This window comes from Prinia subflava, chromosome 4 (assembly GCF_021018805.1).
Source record: "Prinia subflava isolate CZ2003 ecotype Zambia chromosome 4, Cam_Psub_1.2, whole genome shotgun sequence".
In the NCBI taxonomy this organism is placed as follows: Eukaryota; Metazoa; Chordata; class Aves; order Passeriformes; family Cisticolidae; genus Prinia; species Prinia subflava.
The window spans coordinates 31,068,365-31,083,247 of NC_086250.1; the positions used below are offsets into that span (position 1 = coordinate 31,068,365).

The 14,883-nt window shown below is 43.2% G+C and overlaps 1 protein-coding gene across 3 annotated transcripts in view; it reads left to right on the plus strand.

Annotated features, from left to right (window-relative positions):
* Positions 1-6,043: 6,043 nt before the first annotated feature.
* The window catches only part of KITLG (KIT ligand), a 58,862-nt gene continuing 50,022 nt past the window's right edge, over positions 6,044-14,883 (plus strand). Inside the window, exons 1-2 of one of the 3 annotated variants that reach the window (XR_010080248.1) lie at positions 6,044-8,858; positions 9,458-12,936. Coding sequence is in view for 1 of the 3 variants with exons in the window: in XM_063396365.1 (XP_063252435.1) it covers positions 8,844-8,858 (15 nt within the window). In the remaining 2 variants the exon portion in view is untranslated. Of the gene's footprint in view, positions 8,859-9,457; positions 12,937-14,883 lie in introns of those variants that run through there. The other 2 variants (XR_010080247.1, XM_063396365.1) reach the window with 2 other exon arrangements.

Below are 14,883 nucleotides of genomic sequence, written 5' to 3' on the forward strand. Positions count from 1 at the left end.
GGTTGGCTTTTACAGCACAGGTGCTGCGGTTGGGTATTTCCTGAACATCTGTTTTACCAACCTTCTTATTTTCTCAGTATAATCTGAAAATACTATTTATAGTGTGTGCATTAGAAGAGAAAGTCCAAATCACAGCTTTAGGCCTGGACACACTCTCTGGCCCCAGGGTAAGTGGCAGAGGATGGTTTGCATCCACACAGCAGAACTCCTTTCCTTCCCCAGAAACTGCCTGCTTGAAACGGGTCTTGGCTTGTACTCCTTCTCTGAGCTCAGGCCTGGAGATCACAATGCTGGCTGGACTGAACCCATGCCAAAATGAGTGCTAAAAGTTAAGCTGCAGAGACCATTTCATGCCAGTACTTGAGCTCAGGCTTGGTCTCTGTTTCATTTATTAGTGTACATATTGTCAGTAGGCTGAGGAAGAGGATCAAAAAGCAGTAGGGAAAGGAAAAAGCTATTTACCGTAATGCATAACTTCAGCCCAAGAACAAACAGGTATAAATTAACAATTAATATATTAGGCTTCAAATTAAAAGATGGTTTCCAACCACGAGGTGAGTCAAACTCTAAAGCAACATTCCCATAGAAGAGCAAGAGCGGGAAGTTTAACTAATTTTATGCTGGTAATGGATAAACCTTCAAATGAAGGACTGAATGACACAGTCCCTGATTGCATGAATCTCAGCCTAGGATGTCCTTCTACTCCTACCTATGCTTTAATCCTTACTACAGTCCTAACACAACCAGACTTTATAAAATAAAGAGAAAAGGGATGACATATTATGGCTGTGAAATCACTATACCTGACATTGTACCTCTCTCTTCCTTCAGACTAAATGCATTTTATGAAAAAAATACATCAATTTTTAGTTGAAGAAGAAAATCTCAGTTTTCCCTGTAAACAGTGAATATTTATATCCAATATCACTTAAACAGCATTTTGCTTCCAAATGAACCCATTTTATTGTGAAACTCCCTAGGGTTGTGATTACTGTGACTAGGATGACACAGACTAATGCAAATCCAGAGAAACAAATCTAGGAACAGAGATTTTTATTTCGCATACATTTATCACTTCCAAATTACTGGAATCAAAATGTGAATATAGCGATGAGCTACTTAATTATGGTACAAATCATAAACTGTTATCTTCTTTGGAAAAAAATAGTACAAGCAAAGTAACACTTTTTTTGAGCTTGTATAGTCATAATTAATGCAAAAGTAATGCTTAATTAATGCATAATTAATGCAGTGGTTGTCCTGTCCTGTAATAAACATCTAGTTGCACTGTAGTTGTTCAAGGAGATGTATCAGCTTGAGCTGTCTACCTCCAATGTTGCCTGGCTTGGTGACTGTAGTGTATAATTACCTTCTTTTTCTCCCGAGCTGAAAAATGAGCAGAATGTCAGGAAAGTGAAAAATCATGTGTATGTTGGGGAAATAATGATTATTTAATACAGTAACTAGATGTCCTTGCAATTACTGTAGGCAGTGTGTCTTACACTCTCCTTGGATATGCTCCTTGGAAGCAGGAGCTGTAGTCATATTAAGTACAGCACTCTGAAGAAAATGCTATCTGCAAAATACAATAACTGCCCTTTTTTCATTCAACATCTCTAGGGACACCCCACAGCAGATGGCTGGTAAACTTCAGCAAGAGAATATTCTTTAGAGTTAGGGCTGATAACTGTGTCTACTGTCAGAGATTTGAGCACTGCTCTCCAACACTCCAGCTAAACCCAACACAAAAAACTTTGCAAGAAAGAGCAAATCGTCCTTGTGGGCTTCCATCATTTCAGAAAAAATATGTTGACTGCACTCTGGTAAACTGAGCCATGCTGGACACTGGTGAACATAACCACTAGCAACTACCACAGCATGGTGTACACAGCCCCATGGCTTGGGAAACAGCCAATCTGTCCATCCCCAGGTATGCTCCAGACTCTTTTTGAATGCTGAGAATCAGAGTTGTATGGCCACCATTTACCCCTGCAACCTCTCCCCCACAGACGGAAACAGAGGCATGCCATCAGAGTCTCCATGATCTTTCAGGAGCATACATATAAGTAATTCTTCAAAATAAATCATAGTGGGTTTTAGTGCAATTCCAGATTCAGACTCTTCTTGGCACACATGAGACAAAAACCCTGAGAGTTAAGACCAAAAAAATCTTTGAAATGCTGCTTTTCTCTGATCTTCTTGGAACTTTAGTGGCTTCAAAATTTTATAAGAGTTTCAAGGAGCTTCACATTTGTGCTAACATATGGGAACATCGTGAGGGTCATCAGAAGCCAAGAGGGGATTGCTAAGGATCACAAAACTTCAGCAGCATCAGCTTTTCCCAGGTTTTTTTTCTCCAAGTACCTTTTTTTTTCCCAGCTGAGAATTCACCCATGCCAGCGAGACCTTCAGTATGCTAAAACTCTAGCATACTGAGAGAATAGTAGAAATCTCCTGTAAGTCAGGTAATGGTTACTTTTTAGCATCTACAACTGTACTTTTTACAAGCTCTGACTGAGCTTTAATAACATCAGTGCAACTTCCTATTTTGGGCTTGTCTTCCTTGCCAAAAAGTTCTCTTAGTAAAACAGAGTGTTATAAATGCCAATACGATATTCCAATTAAAATAATAATTTGGTTTATTAATAAAGATCAAATCACAGAATTTCGATAACCCACCAACAGCGGAGATACTTGACAGAGTTTTCCTGGGAAATGCCAAGGGTGAACCATGAGATACAGGGTCTGGCAGCCTGCTATCTCCCCCAATGGTTCACAAAATTCGGGGCTTGGTTCTTATACACTTTATTCTGCCCTCGGCAATATTTCCCCGTATTTCCCATTGTTTCCCGACTAACTATACAAATTCAGGAGTTTCCCCGACCAAGCAGAAAAGAGTTCCTCTCTCCGTTCAAATGTTAATATCCAGTTTCTATGGATCCTTATGGTCGATAAATGATCGAGATATGGATGATGTCGCTTGATGGTCTGTGAAGGTGGCAACCAAGGTGTGAGTTGCTGGTGCCAGCTTATCTTGACAGGTCCCCTCCCGGTACTTGAGAAGGCTGCAAGCTTTTGGAAAAGTCCTTTGTTCCTCTCTGAATGGAGGCGTCTGCTTTTTCGGGGCTGATTGTTTTCACCATCTGCTGCAAGGTCTCCTAAAACATAGACTTATACCTAATATAACTTTATACAGTTTTATAATTTTCCAATTTTCCATAAGAACATGAATTAATCATTTCACATTTATAACAAGAGTATCCTTTGCATGCTAATTAAAATGTCATTTTACTGGAAAGTAAACCAGTAAAGACACCAATCAGCAATCAGTCACCAATCAGTGACAGATGCACTTCTAAACTTTCAATAAAAATCCATCATTCCTTCACTCCATCTATATTTCAGACCAGCATCATACTCAAATAAAGCCCACCTTCCTTCTGTTGACAACAAAGACTACACTCTAGCTTTTTGTACCTGCTTGTCTCCATATCTGCTTCTGGGCAAGTAAATCTCACAATCACAAACTCCAGCCTCCTTCACTGGCACTTCTTAAACAGTTGTTTAATAGTTTGAAGCTCCCTGGCTCCACTCCTATGATGTATTGCTTGCTTCTTCTTTTTCCATTTAGATGGGTTTTGGAGAAGCGTCATAATGAGATACTGAGCTACTCATTCTGTCATTTCAGTAAATAATTGAATTTCAATCAATTTTTTTTTCCTTTGGCGATATCTCTGTTCATCCAGAATATTGCATTTTCCTCTGGCTGGTGTTAAGATCTGATTAGTGAGAAATGCCCCTGCCTGAATTAAGGTAAAAACGAGAACACATGTCAAAGTCATTAACACAGATTTTATTTATCAATGAATGAAAATTAGAGAGAAAGAAATAGAAAGGAGGCACGGGTGGGGAGGAGAGAGACACAGTTCAAGCAGAAGATAGTCATCACCCATGGATCCAGCAAGTGTTTCAGTTCATCATTCTTTACTCTGGGCTTCTCACTGGAGGAGGGCCTGAGGTCATTCAAAACTTCACTATTTCTATATTTTAACAAGCAAAGGAATTAATACTCATTGGCTACAAAGTTCTTTTATTCTACTGGTTAAATTATTCCCTCACTTCTAAAGTGACTTGGTCCCATGCTCAGTCTTTTTTCTGAGTCAGTGGGTTTCTTGGGTTGATGGATTGTGAGTCAGTGATTGCTATCTCCCCCTGCCAAAATTAACATTTACCCAGTCTGAGCTGATTTCACTACAGCTGATGAGTACATTTTCCTTGTGGTCTGTAAGTTCTGCATTCCTTAAGTCCATTATCAGTGATAGATTCTTCTCCCCCAACCTGTTAACATCGCTCTAGGTCTGAGATAAAACCATCTTTTTCTTATCTCAAGTTCCCTGTGGTGGCTTAATTTACATTCTAAATTACAAGCATCCATGGAGGCATATTCAGGGGGGCTTCTGTGGTTGTTGGTGGTCACAGATGCCATCTGTCCCATAACTTGGGGTGCTCTTTGTGACCACTTGGGGTGATATGTCTATGAGCAGTTGCCTCTTTACACAGTTTGCCACATTGGGAATTTTTGTCCGGATGCGTTAGCCAGGATCTCGCCTCCACCAGGTCTGGAGTTAGTGCCATCCTGTTGCTTCATTCCGTGCTTCTCTCATGACAAAGTCCTTCTGTGGCCCTAACAGTGTTTGAGACAGGCAACTGTGCTCTTTAAGTCCTTACAGCTGGTCTGCCAATTACTCTGCCAAATGAACTCTGGTTCTGTCATATAATAACTTCATTATCCTTAAAATCTGAGTCTCTATATTATATATTATTATATATTATGAAGAATCAGTTCCTTGGAAACTGCTTCTTGCAAATCAATCTTTCTTCATGTGAATGAAGACATACACCTGAACCCTTTGCTCTTATAGTGCTCTATTAAATAAAAAGTGGCTCTATAGTGGTGTGCATGTCTTCTTGGACTAAGTATTGATTGAGTCATTCATTTACCCACTGACCAGTGATATTGAATAATTGCAGAAGTTCCCCCTGTTGTTTGTATACAGAACGGAAGATGTGTGATGTTTAGAAGAAACTAACAGTCCCTTTGGTAACTGTTGAGCATAAGGCTCAACTAAAAATTCAAACTATGTACTTTGATAGAATATTAAATATTGGTTGTGGTTGTGCTCTGAAATTAGAATGCACAAGTTCACAATCACAGAATAACTCCTAGAACATTTTGTGGTATCAAAGACCTCTTAAGGAGATAGTTATCCCAATGTACTTCCTCAATGTCAAAGTAATTAATTTTCTGTAAGTCTTGCAAGCTTGCAAGGTTTCTCTTTACTGTAGAAAGTCATTCCTTTACAAACATGTAGAGTTCTTTTGAGTTACTTGGCTCTACATACCTCAATTTTAAATATCATTTTTTCAATTCTGTGTGTCTTAAGTAGGCTAGGAATGTGTGTACTTAGTACTCTATGTCCTTAAAAAGGACTGGTGAGAGGGGATTTAACTGAGCTGATGCTACAGGCCAGGTCTCTGTGCCAGCAAAGCCCCCACATGCTCAGTCTGTAACCGATTAGACGGGATTAGCGTGCTATCTTTCTAATACGCACACACTGGTGGTCGCCTTCAAGCTTAAATGCTTTCAATAGGGGAATTTTTTTTCAATTTTCCCAGTTGACACAGAGCATTTTTTAATCCAGCAATCTCAGTGGCTGTGGCTGGATGTGCTCCTTCATATTCCCAAATTCCAGCTGTTCCAGCCAGCATCCAAGCTATCAACAGTCTGAGTGCAGACATTCTTCACACAGCTGAAGCTATGGAAAACACAGCAGATATTCTATAAAATTCCAGAATAAAAAAAAATTAAGATCAATTTAACAGCCATTTCTCAGCTGGTAAAAATGGTGAAGCTTTTTTCTTCATGTGAGATACAAAGGCTTAATTTTTCAGTTGCTGGTATTTCCATAAGGTTGTACAGTATTCCTGGTGAGGACAATCCTGCAGAATGGATGGAACTAAATCCTGTGAAGAGCTGGGATAACTAACGCTGTTTTCCATATCTTTCCTGTGAAGGAACAGGTTTTCACAAAACTATGACAGGGCCTATATTCACCCCCAAGCATTTAGAAATGCAAATAAGGTAGGCCATGGAAGACTGAATGTGATTTGCAGCTGTGCTTTGGAGAGCTACCAGTCAATGCACTAACAGTACACAGCAAATCAATTCTCACCTGGGGAATCAAAAGTTGGTTCTCTGTTGGAAACGGGCAAGACTAATAAAAACATGCTTTCTTATGGGATACAGATATAGGATATTAATGCATTTAAACTACTAAAATCTGAATTTAATAGAAAAGTCTTCCCCTGTCACACTGAAGACAGTGTCAGCAGTAATGCACTTGAAAATTACGAGCACAAAAGGACGAGATGAAAAGGGCACTACTCCACTGTAGTTGGGTGTTAAACACAAGGGCAGGTTCAAGAACTCACATTGGGGATGGACAGAAAAGGTGCATGACGCCAGGGTGGTAAAGAAACTTAATTATGCCCAAGAGTGTTATTTTCTCTGCACAACTACCAGTAAGGTAACTGGATACAGGGCATCCACTAAAGATTTCCTGTCATGACTAATGGTGAACTGTGATAGAGTTCAACAAGAAGAAAGACCAGAAGTGTTTTCCATAAAACAGGTAACTGCTGTGACAGACCGCTCTTTCACACTTTCCAGGCCTTCTCCCAGGAGACTAAACTGGTCATCTGTTCTAAGGAGGAAATATGCCATAACATTTTAATTTCCTGGTCTTATTTGCTAGATGTGTAGACAGTGAAAGCAGTCTACATTGGTTTGGTTGATCACTGGTAGATGATACACAAACTGTCCTTTCCATGAATGAGGTCCTTGATTTCTTTTGTTGTTACAGGCTTCCTCCCTTTCAGTGCTTGCCTATTGCTTTAGAGGAAGACACTATTACTATATGCATATAAAATTCTGCTCAGTAATAATCATGAAATACAAAACTAACCAACAAACCAACCAACCAAACAAAAACCAACCAAAAAACAAAACAAAACAAAAAACAAAAACAAAAAACAAAAAACCAAAAAAAACCCCAAAAAAACCAAACAAAAACAAACAAAAAAAACCACACCAAAAAACCCAAAAAAACCCCCAAAAAACACAACAAAAAGGGAATGAATCTATCAGTATATCATTCAGCAAAAGAAAATTATTAACCCATTTTTCTGGATTGGATGCAAAAGCAAAATGATATTATATGTTTATCTGTAAAATTATATTAGATGTTTATCTGATGAACTCCAAATATATAGCAAAGTTGAGGATGAGTTCAAAACCTTTCTGTACCTAAGCAGCTCACATTTACTTTGGCAGAAATCTAGTCTTTAAAAAATTTATCATTAATTCTAGGTGAAAATTAGACAGACTTTTCTAATGAAATCTCTTACTGTACACTCTGAGCATGCCTATTCTCCTTTAGGAAATGACCACTGACTGGGGTCGACTATTCTTTCTTCGTTTTAATGTTCTTTAAATTTTCACCTAGTATGGCTGTTTCAGCAGATGCCATAAACTGCTCTACATTCCATTTAATTCACACCCAAAATTTAATTCATATTAACCTTGGGAGCTGTCTTCTCTAAAGAGGACTCAAATTCTGTGGCTACTGCTGTGATGAATTGGCCAGAAGACTCCAAGCAGTAAGTCGTTGCTTTTCCACACCCAACACTAATGCATTATTTACACGAGATGCAAATTGTAATAGCATGTGAAAAGACCTGCAGGACCACCTTTGCAGAAGCGTTAGGAGGCACTGCTCAACAATTTTTCCGTGTCTGGAGCAGGTAAAAAGAGTTTGTAAGCTCCAGCTGAAACGCTTATCCAAGCGCTTAACTGGCATTCACCGAGTATGGGAAAGCAGCTCGGGAATGGCAATGTCAAACCCGGGGCTGCCGCCTCGGCTGTGCGCGCCGCCGCCGCGCTGGGAGCACCGGGCACCGCCTGGGAGCCCCGCCAGCCTCCGAGCCCGCTGCCCTCCCTGCCGCGGGCCGAGGCGGCGCCCGGCGCCTGGTTCAGCCGGGGGGCAGCCCCCTTTTCACCAGCGTGGGTGGGGGGACCCAACCCAAGGGCTTGGCTGGGCGCCCGCAGCCTGGCTGACCTCAAATGCCGCGGCGGTGCGCGGCTTCCGTGCACGCTGCCGGAGCCCACCGCGGGCGGGGCCGGAGACCCCCGCCCCGCTCCCCGCGGCCGGCTGGCATTGCCTGTCCTGGGCGCCGCCGAAGCCCCGGCACCCCGGGACCGGGCGGGAGGAGCCCCCTGCACGCAGCCCCCGCGCCGGTACCCAGCGCCCCCGCCCCATGCCCACACCCCTGTCCGCATCCCCGCCCGCCCCGCTGCCCTCCGCGCTGGCGAGGGGCAGGCTCGCCTTGTTCCTGCCTCCAACTTCCCCCAAGTTAACTCGGGTTTCCCCCGCCCCGCAGGGTCTGCCTGGGCTCCCGGTCCTCCGGGAGGGCGGGACGGAGGGGAAAGGCGTGTCCTGCCTGGACTGCCGCCGCCGCCGCCGCCGTTGGAGGCAGATCGGAGATATAAAAGACCTGGCCGGGGGCCGGCGGGGGCTCCAGTGAGCGCGGACGCTCAGGCCGTGGGGAGGGGGCGCAGCGGGGCGCGGAGCGGCGGCGGCGGGACGGGCGGAGGCAGCGCGGGGCTCGCCGTGGGCAACCCCAATGCGTGGACTATCGGCTGCTGCATTATGCTGGAGCTACGGTTCCGCTGAAGGGAGTTTGCACACGGCCGGCTGGGCTGGACTGCAGCGCTGCCGTTCCTTATGAAGAAGGCACAAGTGAGTGCTGCCGGGCGGCGGCGGGGCGCGCCCACCTGCCCGCGGGAGCGGGGCCGGGGCCGCCGGCGCGGAGGGGGCGCGGGCCGGGGCGGCCGCCGGGCGGGGAGTGCGCGGCCCCGGGGCCGGCGGCTCCCGGGCTGTCCGAGAGGTGCGGGGCACCGCCGGGGGTGGGAGCTGCTGCCGCCGGGGAACCGGCTGGGAGAGCGAGGTGAGGCGAGAAAAAGATTACCGCCAGGTCTTGCCCTCGGCGTTCCGTAGCCCGCGGAAAAGTTGCAGCAAGCGGCCGGACCGGCGGCCGAGCCTTGGGAGATCTCGGAAGGCACTGGGATGAATTGCCGTAGTAAATCATTTGTCTGTGTTACCCTGAGGAGTGCGAGAACATGAAATAATCAGGGCAGCAGTGCAGCGGCTCCCGGTGTCTCCCGCACGCCGCTCCAGCGTGCGGCGCCGGGCGGGTGCTGAGGGAACCCCGGCATTTCGCCCTTCGTCCTCCCTCATCCCGCCGGGCAGTGCCGCTCAGTGCCGCTGCGGGGCCCCCCCCTGCCATTATTCCTGCAGGTTCTGTAGGGATTGCAGTCACCGTGCTGTGCGTTTTTTAGAAGGAAGCAAGGGACCGACATGAATGGAAAACTGTAACAAGAAGCGGCTCAAGGAACCTCTATCAGGAGAAAGTTTAAGGCTGGACTTCGCAAGGTGCCGATACCCTCTATCCGGGAAGACCCCAGCTAGAGCCAGGACTGCTCCGAGAGAGAACAATGCGTGGACGCGCACACCGCTGCCTCTGCACTGGGGGCTTTTCCCTCCTCCTGCGTTTCTGGGTTAGAAGCAAGATACTTTTTCCTTCGTCTGTTTCTTGGCAATTGCTGGGTCACCTACACACCGGTGAAGACACTTCATGATACAGTCACTGGAAAAGACATAAAACATATTTGAAAAAAAAAAGTTAAAATACCTTACCCAAGTATTCTGGGTAGTTAAATAATATTTCAAGAGATGAGAGGAATTAAACATACTCACTTTCTGAAATATTTAAATTTCACCTGGCCAAAGTACTGGAGAATGCACTCATGTTTAAGAACTTAAAACCTGGAGACTTAATTTTTAGAGATGCTGAAGTACACCGGGGTTTTATCTTACATTATCAGCCCTGAATTTTACCGATATATATCCATTGCTGTTATTCACATTAGATTACTATAGATGCCTTGAACAAAGATATTTCAGACCCTGTGTACATAATTATTTAGATGTGCTGAATAGATTGTTAATTGTGAAGGGTCTCTTAAGGTCTGAGAGCCATGTTGATGTTTACGAATGAGGATTTATGAGTGGAAGCAGTCAAGCATTTCATTATATTTGAACTGTAAACTTACAAAAATCAACAGACTATTTTTGCAAATTCAGATCAAAGCAGGAGCAGTCCCTCTCTACCAGTAAACTGGGAAAGACAGGCAGTCTTGGCATTCAAGACCATATGGCTTGACTCAGGGGCTCACAAGCTGTAGCCTGTGGAACAGCTTCTTGTCATGGTGGTGAAGCATCTGTCAGCCTTCAAGCAGTTATGCTTCCTGCTTTTTGGAGGCACTGACAGACTCCTAGTTCCCCAAAGGATTTTCTCCTATATTTTAAGGAGTAGCAAGCAAATGTGATACCAAATCATTAATCATTCCAAGGGGATCAGAGCAGGAGATACTTCAAGAAGACTTGCCATTAGAACCATGAAGACCCCGTGCAAAGAGAGAGAGCAACTGAAGTGTGTTCAAGAAAGAGGACTTAAGCACATGGGGGCACTTGACACAGTAAAGTAAATCTTTATATGCTCTCCTGTGGCTACTTCTGTCATTGTCTAGACTGGTAACTGTCACAGTGAAAAGAGCAACATTGGAAAACCAGGAAAGAAGTTAATATTTCTTGCAATAAAATATTCTGCAATAGACATAGTACAGAAAGCAAGAACCACACACTCATTGAGCCTTGCAAACGCTTGGTAATGCCTGGATATTTTTTAAAATAAATCGGGGATTTTGATCTTTGAGGTGGCGTTGCATAGTGATAATATATAAGTAGTGCAGCTGAAGGAGTAGCTGAGTCATACGTCAGTACAACGAAAGCGCTGAAAGAAAAGTCGTGCTGAGCACTAGATTCAACTTGAGCAAGTTGGTCCGTTTATTTAAATCAGTCTTAACCTGAGAAACCACAGGAGCTGCAGAAGCACATTCCCCAGGAGTGTCAGTCCTAGAAGTGGTGTTCATGAAACTCTGTGGTTTGATGGATATATAACCCCCCTGTTTTAAACATACCAACACCTGGATTTTTCTTTTTAAGTCATGATTTCTTTAAAGAAGTGATTAAGCATTTAGGGTTCAGTCATACAAATCCTTTTTCAATGGGGCTATTTCCACGAATTAATCTTATTGAGGGATTACTTGGATGAGAGGATTTGTAGGCTTATATACTTAGTAATTAAAACTATTATCAGAAGTGAGTTTATGTCCTTTTGCATGCTAATATGACAACAAATAAAATGTCACTGATGCCTGGACAGCCTTTTACAATTTGAATAAAACAGGGTGAGTGATGCCAGTGTGATATGATCTTGCAAAAACTTGTACCAGTTTTCTGATTCGCTTGTTCTTTGTGTGATTTGAAGGCAACCTAAATAGGATTAAGTTACTAAGAAATATGTTGCAGCGAGGGTTCACCTATGGGGTAGCTCTGTAGCTGATAAGGTATCACAGATACACGGTTCAGGCACTTGATCTGCGGTGAGTTAGATGCACATCCTCTTAGAAACCGCAGTACTAAAAGTGTTAGATTTCAGCACAGCTTTCTGCCTCTGAACGTGTGCATTATTGCTGGGGGTTAAATTACCATCTTAGGCTGTCCTATCTGTATGTTTGTGTCACTAAAGTAGAGACCTGTGTAGAAATCATTGTGGACCAGTACCTGGAAAAAGAATTAGTACTCAAATTGGCACTTCTAGTCTCATACCAGCAGGCTAAGTCAGGAATGCAAATCAGATACCTGATACCTTGGTGTGACCTTGTTTTAGGGGAAATAGTGACTTCTGATCATCAGTCTTTCATGTTCATTCTGCAAAAAAATGAACACTAGGCACTGGAAGACATTTGGAGCTCATGGCAGGTATAGATCTGCTGCTCATTAAATAGAAAAAGAGAATTTGCTGGAGCCAGAAGGATCCTGTGTATTCATGTTAAGCAATGGACTAAGGTCTCCTCTGTTCCCCTGTTTTTGACTCTGCTCAGGGGAAGCCAGTCTGCAAGTACTGCAGCTGGAAAGGACATCCTGGAATAAAGAGCTGTATGGAGAATAAACAGCAGAGGACCTGAAAGATTCAGGGGTGGGGGAGCATTTTGTGAGGCATGTTTAGTGATCTTTTTATTTATTTCTTTTCTTCACTTGCTTTTATTATGCGCCTGCAAGTTTTTATCTCTGTGAACTATTTGGCACTTGGCTTTGTCATTTAAAGTGAGGCCAGTAACCCAGTCTTCTCCTGACCCAGTTCTGCCATTGCACTGAAATCCAGTTTTTCCCTATATGCACTGCATGTCAGTCCTTCAGGTACGGTTCTGCAAGCTGACAGTGGCGTTCTCCAAGTTTTGTTATGTGATTTAATGGCATGCTGGCTCATGTAATCGCCATATTGTATGAAAGTTAAGAGTTGGCAAGATGCAGCCCTTGGCTTCAGATGGGCAATGCTCAGTATGCAGTATGTAAACACAACACTCATTTATTAGAAGCAAAGGAAGGAAAAATCTCCCTACGCAATTCCATTTGAGTGTTGTGGGAGCTGACATGAAAATGAAAGTGCTTGTTCTCGCCCTGGTCTTTGGTGTGCCAAACCTGAAATTAGTCAGCCTTTTAAACATACTATAAAACTGCTTCTTTTTTATTGGTTGTGCTTTTCTCCATGTGTTTGTGGGAAAAGGAGATGGATGAATGTAAGGTGAGTGGCAAAGGGTAGCGCTTCTCTTTAATTTTATTTTTTGGCCCATGTTTGTATTGTCAACCCAGTCATATGTAAACCTGCAAAACTGACTTTTTGTAAATATTACTGATGCTGAAATAACTGGCTGCAGGGAGCATATGAAATAGGGATTTCTTTGCTGGATGATTTCACTTATTGACAAATGTAAACAGTATCAGACGTCTATTAGTATGTGAATGAAAACATGAGTAAACCAAAATGGTGTTAAGTATTTTATTTTATTAAAGCTGGTAGCATGTATAATTTCAGAGATCACTGAGACTATGATAATGAAGACATTAATTCTACTGTATGTCTGAAAAAAAGCCTGTTTAGGAGTTCAGATTAATGAACACTTTGGATCATATTAGTACAGGAAATAATTGTCATCTAATTTCCTACACTTATCTAATAACCACTGGGTGAATGATTGGTTGCTGTTTCTGTTTAAACCATGTTTAAATTATACAAGGTAGATGGATACAGTAATGATTTTAAATCTCATTAGGAATTTTCTTCTCTATATGTATTTTGCCATCATTGTTGCTGTGTGGAGCAGACCTAATTTGGGGTGCAAGGTGAAAATAGCATCAGGTCTAAGATATCTCTGCAGGCATTGTCTGAAGAAGTCCCTTATGGTTCTCACTGCTTTGCAGCCATACTGTGGAGCACACTGTTTTGCCAAGTGGGAAGATAAATCCTTAGCTTCGAGCTATTTCATCACCACTTGAAGCAACAGTAAAAGTGAGACCATGCAGTGCAGGCATGGGGGACTGAGTGCAGGTTCGTCTGTTGCAGGACCATTAGCTGACTGTTGCTTCACAGTGGTCAGTGTTCCTGGAAGGATCTCTCAAGCAGGTCTTCTGAAAGGTTACCTTTCACTTACAGCCCTAAACTTTCATGGCTGCTAAAGAACACTTGTAAGCATTCAGGGACTGCAGTGTTTGGTTATTTTTCTTTTTCTTCACTTTTGCTGCAAAACCTAGGCAATGGAGAAGATCAAGTTCAGGACCCTCCAGATCATATTTAGCCCACAAGAGCCACCCTTTCTCCCACCTGTGATCTGGCACCTGTATAACAGTTGTTCACATGTATTTGTTAAAGTTCCAGTGAAGAATTTCTAGGAGTCAACCTGAGTATCTCAGTCCTCTTCAGCCTTCACTGGCTTCTCACTGGTTTTGGGCAGCAGAGCTGGGAAGTCAGGGAGGGGTGTTGTGTCCTAAGGGCCTTGGAGTTGGGCCAGGCAGTGGGCTACACCCTTCAGCTTAGATGCTCTGATGCTCTGCAAAGTCTGCAGGTTTAGTCTGGGCTGTCATAAAAGGATGCATGTATGGTCTACAGCATTATTTCTGGGTTTGTGAACAACCTTGATTCAATCCAGACTGAAAAGCTAATCTAGAAAAATTTACTTGAGCATATACACTAGAGAGAGACACACATTCACGTATTTTCTTGGATAGCATCCTAAGTTTCTGGGAAGGTTCTGACTATCTAGTTTATCTTGTTGAAGCTGTTCTGTTGAAGGTCTATTTGTTCAATCTGGAGGGTGGCTTACACATGAGCTAAGAATGTGGGGGAGACTGCATTTCAGACCGCAAGTCCTAATTCACAGATTGTGAATCATGCCACCCTCTGAACCTCCATTCAGAAAGATTTAAGCATTTCCAAGTCAGAGTCTGAGAACATCAGTCATCTGTCATATCTGTTCTTGTACTTTGGCTAATCCTGTGTGACTGAACCTGGCTTCAATCACCTTAACTGTCTTAGTGACAATAAACCCTTATCCAGTCTCTTATTTAGCAGGCCTTCTGCCTTTCATTTGTTCTGCTGCCATCAGCTCCAGGGACATCAGTTCACTGACAGTTAAGGCCAAGGACAAATTTAGTCCAATTAGTTCTGTCATCTCTTCTTTAGATATACCTTGAGAAGTTTTTAGAAGCACCCTAAATACAGCTTTAGAGATATGCCAAGTTTGTGGACCTAGATTCTGCATTTGCTATTGCTGGAATCCCTGTGCTTGATGTAGTCAGGATGACT